Source organism: Lipophrys pholis (genome assembly GCF_963383615.2).
Source record: "Lipophrys pholis genome assembly, chromosome: 16".
Lineage (NCBI taxonomy): Eukaryota > Metazoa > Chordata > Actinopteri > Blenniiformes > Blenniidae > Lipophrys > Lipophrys pholis.
Genome location: NC_137634.1, coordinates 11,314,691 through 11,329,593, shown reverse-complemented (window position 1 = coordinate 11,329,593; position 14,903 = coordinate 11,314,691). Strand labels below are relative to the sequence as shown.

General features: G+C 41.1%; 1 protein-coding gene across 2 annotated transcripts; it reads right to left on the bottom strand.

Moving 5' to 3' along the window:
• Positions 1-451: 451 nt before the first annotated feature.
• tcerg1b (transcription elongation regulator 1b (CA150)) lies at positions 452-14,903 on the bottom strand. Of its 2 annotated transcripts, XM_080483547.1 has the most exons (21): positions 14,828-14,903; positions 12,597-12,828; positions 11,308-11,460; positions 10,935-11,220; positions 10,607-10,849; positions 9,196-9,255; positions 8,013-8,213; positions 7,264-7,370; positions 6,977-7,062; positions 6,559-6,719; positions 5,905-5,989; positions 5,606-5,741; positions 5,409-5,498; positions 4,746-4,864; positions 4,228-4,378; positions 3,794-3,958; positions 3,283-3,465; positions 2,137-2,316; positions 1,960-2,043; positions 1,709-1,809; positions 452-1,265 (listed from the first exon to the last, which is right to left on the bottom strand). In XM_080483547.1, the coding sequence occupies exons 1-21, from the start codon at positions 14,872-14,874 to the stop codon at positions 1,064-1,066; spliced, it is 3,072 nt and encodes a 1,023-aa protein (XP_080339673.1). In that variant the 5' UTR covers positions 14,875-14,903; the 3' UTR covers positions 452-1,063. The 2 variants fall into 2 exon arrangements, with proteins under 2 accessions (XP_080339673.1, XP_080339672.1); XM_080483546.1 differs by lacking the exon at positions 9,196-9,255 and having other exon boundaries at positions 14,828-14,902.

Below are 14,903 nucleotides of genomic sequence, written 5' to 3'. Positions count from 1 at the left end.
TTCACAGAACTCTATTTCTGACAGAAATATTGAACCATTTGACATTTATTCGGTCTGTTCACTTAAATCTCAGAGGACGATAAACTACATCGAGCGGATACCAGCTTCACCAAATACTTTCTCTCTCGGCTCCCCACATCTTTTAATTTCATGAAATGTTATATTCAAATATAATATTCCAATACTAAATAAACTACTGCTATTAAATTTTTGCCAAATGTTCCACATTTGTAAATAACATGCACTTATGGGATGAGCAGCAGAGTCGAGTACACGGATCTTGGCATTGGGAGCGACAATTGTCACAAATATTTCAAGGGAACGACGACAAAGTAAAAAAACTTAACATATAATAAAATTTAACTAAGCAATACACAATTATTCAATAAAAGATAAAACTAACAGAAAACAAAGTTCATTCAAATTAAATCAATACCACCTTCTTTCAATTGAGATTCTGTTTTCAACTGTTTAATGCAAAAAACACAGTACAACTTATTGAAAAACAGTGGAAGTTGCCTTTATTTCATTCAACAGAGAAACTGTTGCAACATCGGAGTAAACCACTGAGCAGAAACTAACATTCACACTGAGCCGCTGAGACAATGACTGGCACAGTGGAGCTGTAAGGCTTAAGGACGCCTCAGACACATGCACACGTACGCGCACACACGCGCAGATACACACATACTCACACACACGGTCACACTCAGTCACCTTCATTTACAACGGCTATCTTACATTTGCGGCTGCTTGAATAGCAGCCATTTCACTATCCCTCTCCCTCTAATGTGGTCGACCAGAGGTGAGGGGTCAAGGGTCACCTTGAGATCAGGTAACCTCCGTTCCCTGCTGTTGCCTTGAATACGGGGCATTTTCAGGGCTGAGAGGCGACATAACACAGAGACGTTAACCGTTCATCTCTATGGTACATCTCTAAGCATTGAAACCCCAATGCAATAACACTGCGAGGCCCGCTGTGGGCCTGAAAGGTGGGGTTCGGGGAGCTGAGGGGATGGCATGCTCTGGCCAAAGGGAGGGCGAGGAGACTTTGCATGATTGGTCACTTGGTGGAGCGTCGGGTGGGCTCAGAGGCGGTGGGTGGAGGCGGCGGCCCGCGGCGATCTAGGTCTTCAATGTAAAACATGATGAGCTTCCTGCGCTCCTCGGGGACGCACTCCAGGACAAGGTACCGCTTATCATTCTGGAGGATCTTCTCCACATCCTTCAGATGCTGCTCCGACTCCTGGATCAACTTTCTCGATCTGGTGAAAAAAAAGTTAAAAAAACAGACGCTGCTGAGTGGCCGAATGGGAGCAGCACTCAAAGTGTGTTGTGAGATTTGAGTGCTTGTACACTTGTTAAACCGGTTTGAATAAAATGAACCCTTGTGCTGCTGCTTGTGGCCAGATTTGGCTACAGGCCAAACAAGCAGCCTGAGATCATTTTAAGAGAAGGACCTGGTCCGATTTAAAACAAATGGGTGGTGGTCAATGACATGTGAGAACGGACCGAACACAACACAAAGAGCTCTATACAGGAAGTGAGCGGCTTTAGGGGTGCTGTGATCTTGATAATTGAGCATTAAGCACAACACAAACACTTCTGCCAGTGTGTTAATGCCTTATACATATTAGGCGTCTTTTTAAGTCCTCAGCTGGTAAAAAGACAATGAGTTTTGTGACACTTGTTATGACCACGTCCTGACCTGTACGTGATGAACTTGGTCTCCTTCAGCAGGGTTCTGAAGTCAGCCTTAGCTGTGATGTACTTGTCTTTAATGTAGTCTTCAAACTCGCGTTGTCTCTTCTGAAAACACCAATAGACATCAACACTCTGAATATGGTGGACAGTTTATACATTTATAGCCAAATGCACAACATTGAACTTTTGCTGCTTTCTTAACAAAAAAGCTCAAATTCAACACATAGAAATTTATAAAAAAGTGAGGGGACTTACTCTGTCACTGGAGGAGAATTTAATACAGCGGGGGTCTTCCTTAATAACCTTCTTAACCTCCTTCCATGTTGTTGTCAGCGTGATCTGCAATAATGACACAAATCTCTCAATAAGCATAAGTTTCATGACTTTATTTTGGCAATACTGATAAAATAAAGAGATGATTGCCAACTTTACCATGCTGGTCTCATCCAGCAGCTGTCTGAAATGTTCTTTCTTCTTCTTAGCCAAGGCTTCCACGTGTTCATTAAACAGTTTCTCCTTTTCCTCTCTCTCCAGTAGTGACGCCGACTCCCAGCGGTGGTCTTTCCGCAAGTTCCGACGTGTGTCTGACCAGGTGGCATCTGAAGAACGGACCTGAGGAAAGAATATGGAATGATAGAATTTTAAGGGAAAGGTCAATAAAAAATAAAATAAGTGACCCCCAACAGAACTCAAACTACACTGAGCCTCCCTGAAACCAAATCTCAGTCCACACTTTCATATCTCACATCAGGTAGTGTTTGTTTGTTTTTTTTGTCTTCGACTGCTGGACTTCCTTATGATGTTTACATAATAAAATACTATTGATGGATGTTGGTATCAATAAGCAATGGAAAACATCACACCTTTCCTGCTCTCTACATTCTTTTAATTTATAGTATCTGGTAAGTCTGTAGTCACTTATGATAGTCTGCAGACTACAAGTGTTAAGGCCTAAATGTGCTCCTTTCTGCATGTAAATTAATATATACATTTCAAATGTTGTCCTGCATCACTGCGTTCATACTGACTGCAGCCTCCCACAGTATCCCTCTGCTTATTTAAAGTCAGGTATATTTAAACCTTTATATTTATGGTTGTGCTCTAAAGTTTACTTCATCATTTTACTTGTTTCTATGCTATGAAACATTAAATTAAATTATTAAATAAAATAAAAAAAGAGAAGTGCATGTTATCATAAATAATTACTGGTTTATCCACCACCTCAACACACAGGAGGCCTTCAATTAAATTCAACCTGGATGCTGACACTACTTAACCAGGACAAACGAGTACTAAAGTTTTACCTTTTCAGATTTCTTAATGTAGTTAGTGATTTAGATCGGGACATAATGAAGGTCTACACGTTTCGACTGCCCCATTTAGAAGCACAAGTTGGATTTGGCACAAGTTGTACGTTGGTTGATCACCGTGGGTTAAAGGGCCTACGGTGATGTGTTACTAGTAAACTTCCAAATCATAACATGCTTCTCTAACTTCTGGGCCACCGCTGATTATGACATAAATAATGAAAATCATGAGATAAGAAAAGTAAAACAATAGTGCTGCACACTGCCTCACCATATCAGACATGAGAGCTTTGAAATGCTGGATGGCCTCCTCCCTCTTGTGCTGCTCACGTTCTCTGTCAATTTCTTTGGTCTGTTCTGATCGGGCCTTCTGCACCTCCCGCTCCCGCTCCCTCAGACTGGCCTCGATTCGAGCCTGCCGCTCCAACTCACGCTCCTTCTCTATGTCCACGTTCTGCAGGGGATGAAAGACATGGTCATTATGAGCTGCTTTTGTACTGCATTATGATCTTTGGACTGTATCATAACAAATATCTTATGCTGTGTCAGGAATGGACTATTGAGAGAACCTTATATTGATCATAAAGATTTATGGTAATTAGAGCAGTGAATATTAATCACAATGAATTTTTTATTTTTTTTTGTCTTGTATGAAAATCACGAATGCAGTGATTTACTTCACTTCAACAGATCCAGGGTTCAAGTTTGCTTAAAACAACCATCATCCTACAATAACCAGCGGAACCAATAATTAAAAACTCGTTTATGAAACCTGTTCCCACCTTGGCTTGTTTCTCCATGAACTGCTTGTAAAGTTCTTCTCTGAGTGCAGAGCTCTCCACAGCTTTGTATCGCGGGTCCGTCTCCAGCCTTTCCTTCACTTTACTCCACCGGTGGCTGCCCTCCATGTGCTGTTCGCTTATGAGATCAAAAAAGTCTAGCTTCACCTGCGCACAAAGTACAAACTTGGTAAAAAACCTGTCGGGAACATTGGTAACTCACACAAAGACACATCAGCTGGATTGCTGTCATTTCATGAAGTCCAGCACAAGACATCATATAAATGCTCTGCTGTGCATCAATTCGGTCTCTCTTCTGTGAGTGGGGGATGGGGCACTGGAGAGCGTCAGCAGTACAGCAACAGAAGAATCAAAGGAGCTGCACATTGTCTAAGAGAGCAATGCTGGATGCTGTTATTAGCATAAGTAACTGATACCTTCTCTCCTCTGGATTTGGAGTCTTCTTTTTCTCTCTTCCTCATTGCTGTGATGAACTCGATGAAGATAGCCTCCCGGTCCTTCATCTTCTCAATGGTCTTAAATCGAGCATCTCTGCCATGCTTCATTGCAAACTCACTAAATGTTGTTCTGCAAAGATTCAAGGGGGAAAGAAAAAGCTAAATAAGTGGTAACAAACACTTTGCAAGTTAATTCTCTACCTCTAAAGAAAAAGCTAAATTATAACGACATTACAAACGGTCTTGAATAATATTGATAATCTCTGAGATGTTAGACTGTAAAGTAATGATACAATAAAAGCTGCTCTAAACATTCTCATCCAAACACGACATACTAAATCACACAGGAGACACACTCTGAACTGTACTGTCATGGTATATTTTCATTGGCTGCATTTTTGATCTCATTTGCCTCAAAGTTAAAGGCAAACATATCAATATTGAGCTTTACAGATCTCAGCCGAAACTAGACAGTAAACTAACAGTAGCATGGTTACCTGGCTGTAAGCTTCGATTCCTCCATCATCCTCCTGAACTCATCTTTGGCCTGCATCAGCTTGTTCTTCTTCTCTTTCCTCTCCTCTTCCGCTCTCGTCTTCACATACTGATCAAACACCTGGAGAAGACAAGATCACAAGGGTTTTATTACATTACTTTTTTACAAAATGCATGTAAAGCAGATAGGTTTACTAAAGCATCCTTATACGATTGACTGATTAAACATGTGTCCTGTCTGAAAGCAAAATTCCACTCTGAGTCGCACTAACTCGAAAACAATCCCAACAGACTGCTACAAGCTTGAGCTGAGAAAGGTCCTGCCTGGTGGTGATCAACACATTGTGGTTTCCCACAGGAGTATCTAACAAATATGAATTGAACATACATGGTGAAGAACATAAAAATGGTTCTTGGCTGCCGCTTACATATTTATATGTATATACATATTACATACATTAAAGTGAAAATAGTTTTGTGTATGTCGAGTTCCATTTCACACTCGGGAACCATGTGTCAGGGCCTTGCTCAGGGATCCAGAGCAGTGATTGTTTCTACTGCTTTATGTTTTCAAGAGTAACAGCATTATTTGAAACAATATGAAAAAATGTGTAAAAACTCGAGCGAAAAGGGGGGGGGGGGGGGGGGGGGGGGCAACGCTGCACCTGTTTCCTCTCCTTTGGGTTGAGAAGAAGGTAGCGTGGATCAAACACAATCTTATGAAGCTCCTTGTCCCAAGTTGAGAAGGCAGATACCTACAGAGGATCAAGAACAGTAGCGTTAGTGATGAAGGAACATCCTAAAGGTAAAACATGGCAATGTCAAGAAAACTGTTCATTTTGATGTATAAAATCAGTGTTACCCCTCTTTCCAGCAGCATTTCTTTGAACTGGGTCATCCTGGCCTCTAGAGGCACTATAGCTCTCTCTCTGGCCGCTCTGAGCTCTGCCTCCATTGCGGCCTCCTTTTCAGAATCGGGCTCCTTTATTTCCTCCTTCCTGTGGGGATTAAATATCATAAGGGCCATGAGGATAAGAAGCAGAGAAATGATTAGACAAGAAATAAATGGAGGCACAAGCTCGAAAAAAGAGAAGGTATGAAAAATAGTTCAGAAAGTTCTGAGGGTACCTCGTCAACGTTTCGCAGTACGAGCAGACTTACTTCCTCTTTTTGGCTTTGGTGGGCTCCTCATCCTGACTCTCCTCAGTAGCAATAGATAATTCTGGCTCTTCCTTGGTGATGCCTCCTGTGTATGAGCACAAAGTGAAAACTAAACGCACCGCAGCATCAAAGTCAATATGTTCTTTATGTCTGCATTCAGGATACATATTGTGCTTTCAACAACACACAAAATAAAACTGGCCTTTTAAATTAAAAAAAAATTAATCACAATTTAGAATATGACTATTGTCCACACAATTGGACAACTCAACTCTGTTCCATACATGCATTTTCTATAACACTTTCATCCTGTTCAGGGTCAAAGGGAGCTTTAAACTGATCCCACCTCACTTCGGGCAAAGACAGAACACACTCTAGACAGGGAGCCAGTTCAAGTTTTGACTTACCCACATATTTGAAATGGTGTTGATCAAGATTTAACCAAGAGTAATATTGTTGGCGGGATGTGAATAAGCACAAATAGTGCTCACTTAGCTTCAAGATTTATTTTTGAGGTATCCAAAAATAAAATAAATCTTGGGACATTGTTTCTGAAATCACCGCCTGATTTATAGTGTTTGGCTTGTTTATTTTCTTTACATCATTTTCAAAAGAAACATCATGTGTTCACAAAGCTGCGGTGTTTGTCCATACCTGTCTTCTTGCTGTCCTCCAGGCTTCTCTTATGTGGTGGCTCCTGGATGTGCTTATCAACGTCAGCTCGACCGACGAGCTCCTCGGGTCGGTCCCACATGGACAATCGGGTTGTTGGGTTATAGAAGAAAACGCGGTCGTCGCCTGTCCACACCACACACCTGATCCATATGATCACAGATTACAAGAGAAAAAAAATGAGGCCTGTCATCTGAAATACACAAATTTTCACTGTACATGCAAACGAACAGCTATTGGTCACTGTGATGTAAAGACATGATCACTTATATTTTTTGCCGCAGTCACCAGGGTTTGACACATTTAGACCTTGGATAAGCTTCTTCTTTTCTTTCTTAAGTTAAAACCGTGACAATGTATGGGCATAAAGTGAAGCAGAGGGATGGTGTGTGGGTTGTACCATGGCGTGCCAGGTATGGGGTTGGTGGCTATAGGTCTGGCTTTCTGCGCGGCTTTTTCCTCCTCCGTCATCTCTTCTTCTTTAGTCTCCTCGTCAAAAACAAACAGAGCATTTTCAATAATGTTGTTTACAGCCATTTGTATTGCTCTAACAACACATCACTATATGACAATTTCCACATATTACATTTGGAATATTTTGCAGTGTGGGGTATCTCTTGCATATTTGAGTATTGTCAGAAATCTTTGTCAACACGCAAAAATGCTTTGTGTTCATGATTTACGTACCTCCTTCATATTATTAGTGTTGTCTGCCTTGTTATCCTCATCCTCCATCTCCATCGCCTCTGCCTCCTCCTGAGCCAGACGCTCTTTGACCCTTTCTGCTTCTTTTTCTAGAAGCAAACAGAATAAATTGTGTGGTTACTCAAAGCAGACTTGGATTTTTGTCTATCCAACTTGTTAGACAAATACAATTATGAGACTCATCCCAGTTTTTACGACCATATTTTGAGGTTTGCATAAAACTGAGAAAAACAGTGACTGAAAAAGAAACAACTTTGGTCTGCAATAAGCTTTGTATGAATGAACAACACACTTCATCTTATTGGCCAAAACCAAATCAACTCTGTTGTCTGATCTGTTACTAAGAGCATATAGGACAACACTGCAGTGGAAGAACATAGACAGCCATGACTGATGTGACACATCATCATGTTACAATCAAGTTCAGTGACTCCAACTGGTCCCCCCAAATTACTGCGTAATAGTAAATATTATAAAGGTTTAACCATTAATAACCATAAAATATTGAGAGTTAGATGTTTGACTTTGAAGTGATGCTGCGTTAGTGCATCTTCCTACTCAGGCCTGAATTGGCCCATTGTATAAGCGGGAGACCAGGACCCTGCAGACTTTAAAAGTTCAAACTATTTCAGACACACAATCATAATCCCGTTACCGAAGTGCAAGTAAACAAAGTTGTCCTTAGGGAGCAGATAATGTTGATCTAGAAACCCATCAGAAGTCTTTTCTACCTTTTTCCAAAACAGCATGTGGTTTTTCCCAGGTTGACTCCAGTGTCCGGTTGTTGTAGTAGTACGTTTTCCCATCAGCAGTTTTGTACTCTGACCACTCAGGGAGCTGCAATGATCCAGCCATGGAAGCAGGAGCTGCCGAGAGCGCCAGCTGGGGGTGCATCATGGAAACTAAAGGCGGGCCCATACCCGGAAGCATGCCTGTAATGAGTCAGAGGAAAAAAGACAAACAACGGTTGGCTGAGAGTCGTCTTTCTGTTGGAGCCATTAACAGCGGCTGCAGTGAATTCAACAAGCATTAATGTGTACATCAATGTGTGAGGTCTCATTTTCAGGGTTGCCATATTAGCAAACCAGAGGTGATTTTGTCCATTTTACAAAGACCTGTCATTACAATGATTGCCTGGTAAACAAACAAAGTGGATTACTAGATATTATCAATGTATAGGATAAAATGCCTGAAGAGGCCTTGGAAAAAAAAAAAAAAAAAATCTAGTTGACAACAAACACAGGCCACATACATTAACAACGAAAAGCAGTGACTGCACACATACAGAACAATCATGCCACTAAGACAGATGTCCACAAGACTACAATGTGTAGCTCTGTCTCAGAACTGAACTGAAATTCTACAATAGAGGCAAGATTTATTGAAACTGAACTCGCATAAATCTGTGAACCACCTGCATGAGCGTGACATACACTCATCACCATAAACAAGACCCAGTCCAAATACGTAGTTACATTTTAGAAATCTTAATTAAAATTTAAGATAACACACAACAAAAAATCTAATGAAACTAACAGAACAAAAGAGAAATATGCAATTATCTACACCGTAATACTGCATTTGTACATCTATTTTAAAAAAGTTGATGTTTGAAACTTAAAAGAATTGTGCAGTGAATCAGTGCAAAACCAACCTGCCAAATAACCAGGATGTGTGGCTCACTATGTTTTAAAGTAGATTAAATATTGCTACGTGAAGACAAAGTAAGTTTAATGGCTGCCTATTCTGCTTCTGTATTTTTCTCAGTACTGTACATCGAACGGATTCTGTTCACATCATTCAACACCATGCCACTGTTTGAGGGTCCTCATATATACCAAATGACGCATGTGGACACCATTCACTACCATGCCATCTACTGTGGGTCTGAGAGGCGAGCGGCTGGGTGTTTACCGTTGGCGCTGGGGCCTGCCTTTACACAGGGTGCACCTACTATCTGCATCATTGCTACACCTGCAAGAACAACGGACAAGCAAGCATCTGGTTGAACACAGCAAGACAGTGGACATCAGCTACCATGGGGAATGTGTGTGTGCGTGTGTGTGTGTGTGTGGCCCACTCAGACAAACACACAGGCACATTTTTGTCACGGTTTTGTTACAACGCTTACTGTGCTGCTAGCTATGAGACTGTAATGTTTTTAAAACACATGACTAAAGCATGATGGTCCAAATGTAAGGAAGGTTTTATAAAACCTGGGGACAGGCCTGAAAGAGTGCGGTCTTCTCAGCTTTGGGAATATTCAGTTTTCTGAAGTAAGCTGAAGTCTTCTATAAGAGGCACACACTGGCGTTTGCATGATTACTAAGACACTGTTCATTGTCTGGTTCAGCCAGGTTTTCTCAAATCACATCAGAGGGGATGCCAACCTAAACGTACTGGACTTTGTTGTTAAACTATTCAAAGTTGGAGTGAAAGCAGTGATGCAGATCTGTGTGAGGAATTGTCTGAGGACATGAGAGAATGAATATTTCACTGCAACCTGAAAATTTGTCACCCACGTGTTAATGTGCATACCAATGCTCCGGTACCTGTATTTAATTAAAAAACTTTTTTTTTTAAACAACTGCTTAATTCCATGTGTTTTTATCAACGTTATTTTAGAAAATAAAATGAATGTCCTCATACAAAAAAGATTAGGTCAACAACACTTTTTTCTAAACATGAGCCTCTGTGGAGAAGTTATTTTGATTGCGACTTCTTATCAATCAGCTCCCTAATAAGCATGTCGCAGTCGGTATATAGATGAGCTCTGATGCTGGCCAACTGAATTTAGGCATTTGTGACCACAAAACCTGGACTGAAAAATTTAAAACAGACCAAAGACAGAGGCTGATGGGTGTCAGAAGCTTTATGTCATTGGCGTGTGAACAGTCAATAAAACTCATGTCAGTGAGCTTGTTTCTATGAAAACTAAAAAGAAAAAGATCACTACCTGATTTAATTGAGTTATCAGATTATTCAAGTGATCGTCAATATATAGTGTATCAATAGCAGTAGATACTCCAAAAGATATGGGCTGTAATTAAAGCAAGATTATCAGTTGTTGGATTACTCAAGTGCTTGAGCACATTTCAAATCTGATTGTTACAATTATCAGATTTCTATAATTATATAAACTAAATAATTCATTGTTGCTAAAACAACGCCACCCAAATCAGTTTTTTGCATTTTAATATATGAGCAGAACACTACACTGTAGAGTGTTGTAAAGAAAGCCAACTAACACACCTGCCACAGAGCTAATTGCAGAGAATACTGTGGGATGGGACCACGGCTCTAAATGTTATTGTGTCATACTCACCTGGCAGAGGGATGTGCATGCCGGGCAAAGGCACCCTAAATGGCGGCACCATGACGGGAGGGAAGGCGGGTATGGCTGCCGTAGGCTGGGCCACGCTGTGAGGCAGTGCTGCCGGCAGCAGCGGCATGGTCTGCACTGCTGTGACAGGCGATGGCCCCGTGGAGACAGTCACCACAGTGACTGGAGACACGGCAACAGTTGAGGTCACCGTGGCAACAGGGACGAGGTCTGCTACAACAGTGGCTTTCAATAACAAATAAGGAATATCTTTAGTTGTGAGGTTCTGTGAGTGTCCACGTCTGTGCTTGAAGTCGATGTTTGTAGTTACCTGCGATGGTCACAGAGGGTGAAGCGGTGGTGATGGAGTCGGGACTGGAGGTGAGCGTGCGAGACGGGGCCGTGGACGGGGCCTGAGTCGGGGAGGCTGCTACTGTGCTAACTGTGGTGTTGACACTGTTTGAGCCTACAGCTGCAGTCCCCCCCACACTTGCACCTGGTCCTCCAGCCCCGGTCCCTGCTACAAGAAGAGGGTTGAGTTCAGACTGCTGGATGACCTTCACACCATCCGGTTTACTCCACGATGACTCTCTGGTCCTGGCGTTGTAGTAATATGCCTGAGGACGGAGTAACAAACAAAACTAATTCAAAACTTGACCTCAGTTTTCTGTCCTGCCATATGCAAACAGCTTTTTGCTGATTACCTTTCCCTCTGGCGTCTTGTTCTCTACCCAGATCTCCTCGGTAGGATTGAGTGCAGGATTTCCAGATGCAGGAACAGGAGGCATCCCAGGAGGAAACAACATCCCAGGAGGAGGCGGCAGGTTACCAATGGGAGGGGGAAGAAACGGAGGCCTCTGTAGAAGAACATAAAAGCCAAATATTTAGTTTTCAAACAGCAAGGAGTCAGGCTGGGGATCTAAAGGAGTCTATAAGAGAGCGCCATCCTCAAATACGTCATCCACATAAATGCAAGGAATAGAGAAAAACACCTGGTAAGAGAAGCACTCAACTTATTTTGCTTGCAGACTATGCTTTGTGTGCCCCTGAATTTAAATTAGGACATTTGTGAATTGGTGTTGTATAATGCGAGAGAATAAACCTTCACGTACAACCTTGATTCAGTTTGTGTCTTCTTCAGAAAGCCAATACTGTACTTTCTTTCTGGCCAGTTCTTCTGCAGACTCAGGCTGCCAGATGGCTGCATCACTGTTCGATATGAATTCAATACACTGTGAATGATATTGTTCACTTATTCACTTACTATTTATGTATTTTACCATGATACTAAAGCAAAAACCTTTGAAAATAAAGAGTATAATCAAGGGAAAATGTTTCAGTCAAACATGAGGTAATGCTGTGACATTATGGTAACTGTAGGAACATTATAGGACCAAAATAACACGTTGTTATGTAAATTGTTTCTTCTGCAACATTTCTACTAAAGGAGTTGTAGCTGAAAAATATGGCCCATAGTCTTTTACTCATTTAAATTTTAGCAGTTTTTCTCCATGTAAGAATTTTTGCCATCATAACGATGATAAATCATTGGGTGATTTATGAATTTAATAAGAAAGCAGTCTGGGAAAAGAAAAATGTTTTTGCTCTTAGAGTTGAATGCACTAAATTTACAGATGCAAAACTGATCCCTTGGAATATTTTGCACTGTTTTCTCACCACATGGTGAGAGCTCCATCACACTACTGTCACTGGGAGTGAAGTGAAAGACAGAAATATGACAAAGTGTGAGCTGAGTTGTTAAAATATGATTAGTGAGCATCTTTTTGAACATATGGCAACTGGTTCATTTTGAACCTTTATTCAACCAAAGACAGCTTTTTAAAGCATTCAGATTAAATAGCAGAACTTGTGCGGTTATCGGTTTGATTCACACAGTATTGTCTATAAGTCCTGTCTAAGAAAAACCTCTGCATGGAAAAATGCTATTTGTCTATTACGCACTACCTTTTCAAGAAGAGTGTGAAACAGTCACCTGAAGGTGGGGAGGTCCGATGGGTGGTGGCATGCTTCCTGGTGGTGGGATGGGCGGCATGTTGGGGTCAAAGGGTGGGCGTGCAAATGGAGGTCTAGGCGGAGGACCTCTCATCATTCCGAACGGAGGAGGCGGAGGCCTGAGGAGTGGCGGCGGGCCTCGTAACACTGGACTCTGGGCAGGTGCGGGTGCAGGGGCAGGGCCACGAAAGCGCACTGCTTGCTGCGCCATTCTAACACAATGAAATGATAATACAGTTAAAATACAGAGTACAATAAAACATTAACAAAAAAAAAAAATACACTTTTTAAATCTTTATGACAGACAAGTAAAACACAGAAATTTCATTGGTAATAGAAAAAAATTCTGCATCAATAAACTGAAAAACATTTACACACAACTTGGGAGCCACTCCCAGAATTTTTTATTTTACAAATGATGCTACTACCAGTTTTACAAATTATGTTGTATTAAAGGTGAAACTGGTGATAAGGCTTGTTCAAAAAACTAGTAGTAATACAAGAAAGGAACAAGTTAAATGCAAAGCTCTTTCAGATCGGTTTGAGAAGACTTTGTATGCAATTTAGAACATACACTGGGCTAAAAAGGTTGAGTGAATATTCCAAGTTATTTGGAAAATATGTTTTCAGTTCAGCGTGTAGACTGATCTTCACATCACTGTAAAAGATTGACCAGTATAGGCTAAAGGCTGATAATAACAGGAAAACACGATGTTTATAAAAGCAGCTCAAACAGAGCAATAGCATCACCACAGCAACAACATTGTCATGTTGGGAAATGTCGTTTATCAAAACAAAACAAAACAATGGCTGCATGGATCAATTTGGTATAACCAACTTTGATCAAATGTCACCAAGCTCATCTATCAGAGATTCATTGGAATTATACATTTTTTTCTTCTTACATTTCTTCTTTTATAATGAACATTCATGCATTTGATATTATTACCATGCAATTAAGTCAGTAATAATATTTTTTTTTAATAATTTTGATTGATGCTGCTGAGTTGGAAATGTGCAAGAAACTAACTTCATGTTTCCAGAAGTTGTGAAACAACTTATTTATCATTGTTTGGAAACTGTCCTGCAGCCTGCAAAGTATGGAGACAGAAGTGGACCATGTCTGGTTTACGTTCAAGATCACTGTTTCCATGTTCAAATCATACTGTGCTTTTGTTCACACTGACAACTTGATGTTAAATTTCCGATTCTGAAGCTGCTTGTTTAGTTACAAATTCCACACACATCCACAACATTTGTTGTCAAAACTAATGTGACATGTCGTGCGCGTTAACTTGTACACAACTTAATCAAACAGTTAAAAAAATGGATTAATAAGGAAAGCAAAGAATTGCATCCTGTTTATTTATTTGGTGCCTATTTACACATCGTACCAACCATTTTTGAGATTGGGGCTGTATTCAATACTTCAAATATACTCGACACTGTAAAACTACGATGATGACAACTTGAGGATGAGCTTCGCTCAAATCTTACGAATTCCCCTATTACCTAGTATAGGACGTTGTAAAAAAAAAAAAAAAATCTGCAGTATTTGTATGACCGGGCTCCTCAAATATGTATGATGCATTGGATATTTACCTCTATGACGAGTTAAATGCAACATCAGACCTTGCAGAAACTGACGTGGATGATGGATCAGAGAGCTCCGATCTCCACGTTTGCTCGACTCAACTTTCACGATCCATTACTTATTCAATAAGTTATTGGACATTAGTTGTCTCCTATAACATTTATGGCTGAATGCAGTCTGAGTTGAGTCACTTCATTGAAAACAGTGAATGGGACGTGATTCAGAGCCACTGCGTACCAATGAATTTAGCAAAGCTTCGTTAGCTGGCTATTAGTTGTTAATACTTGTGGGAGGAGGGCGCCCAGGAGTTATGAGCTGGAAACAACGGGCCCGAATGAACGAGGGAGCCCCCACAAAACAGAGGAAAACATCTGTTTGTGTATGTTTACCGCGTGCCACGAGCACACAACAGGCACGAGCCGCTTGGCAACACACGCTAGTTAGCTTGATGCTAGTTAGCGTGGAGCTCGTTAGCTTGCGTGGCTGCATTTAAAGTATAGCGACTGTTAGTGACGCTTCCTAAACCAAAACCAGTACCCATTAGTTTCATTCAAACCTCGGCATGCATTTCATGCCCCACTCTGCTGGGGGACCTTTTAGCGCTTCATTTGTCTGACCTGTTGTCGCTGAACCCGATGCTCTCGCTCTCTGTCTGGTCCGCCATTACAGGAACATGTAACGCCTCTCTTCCTG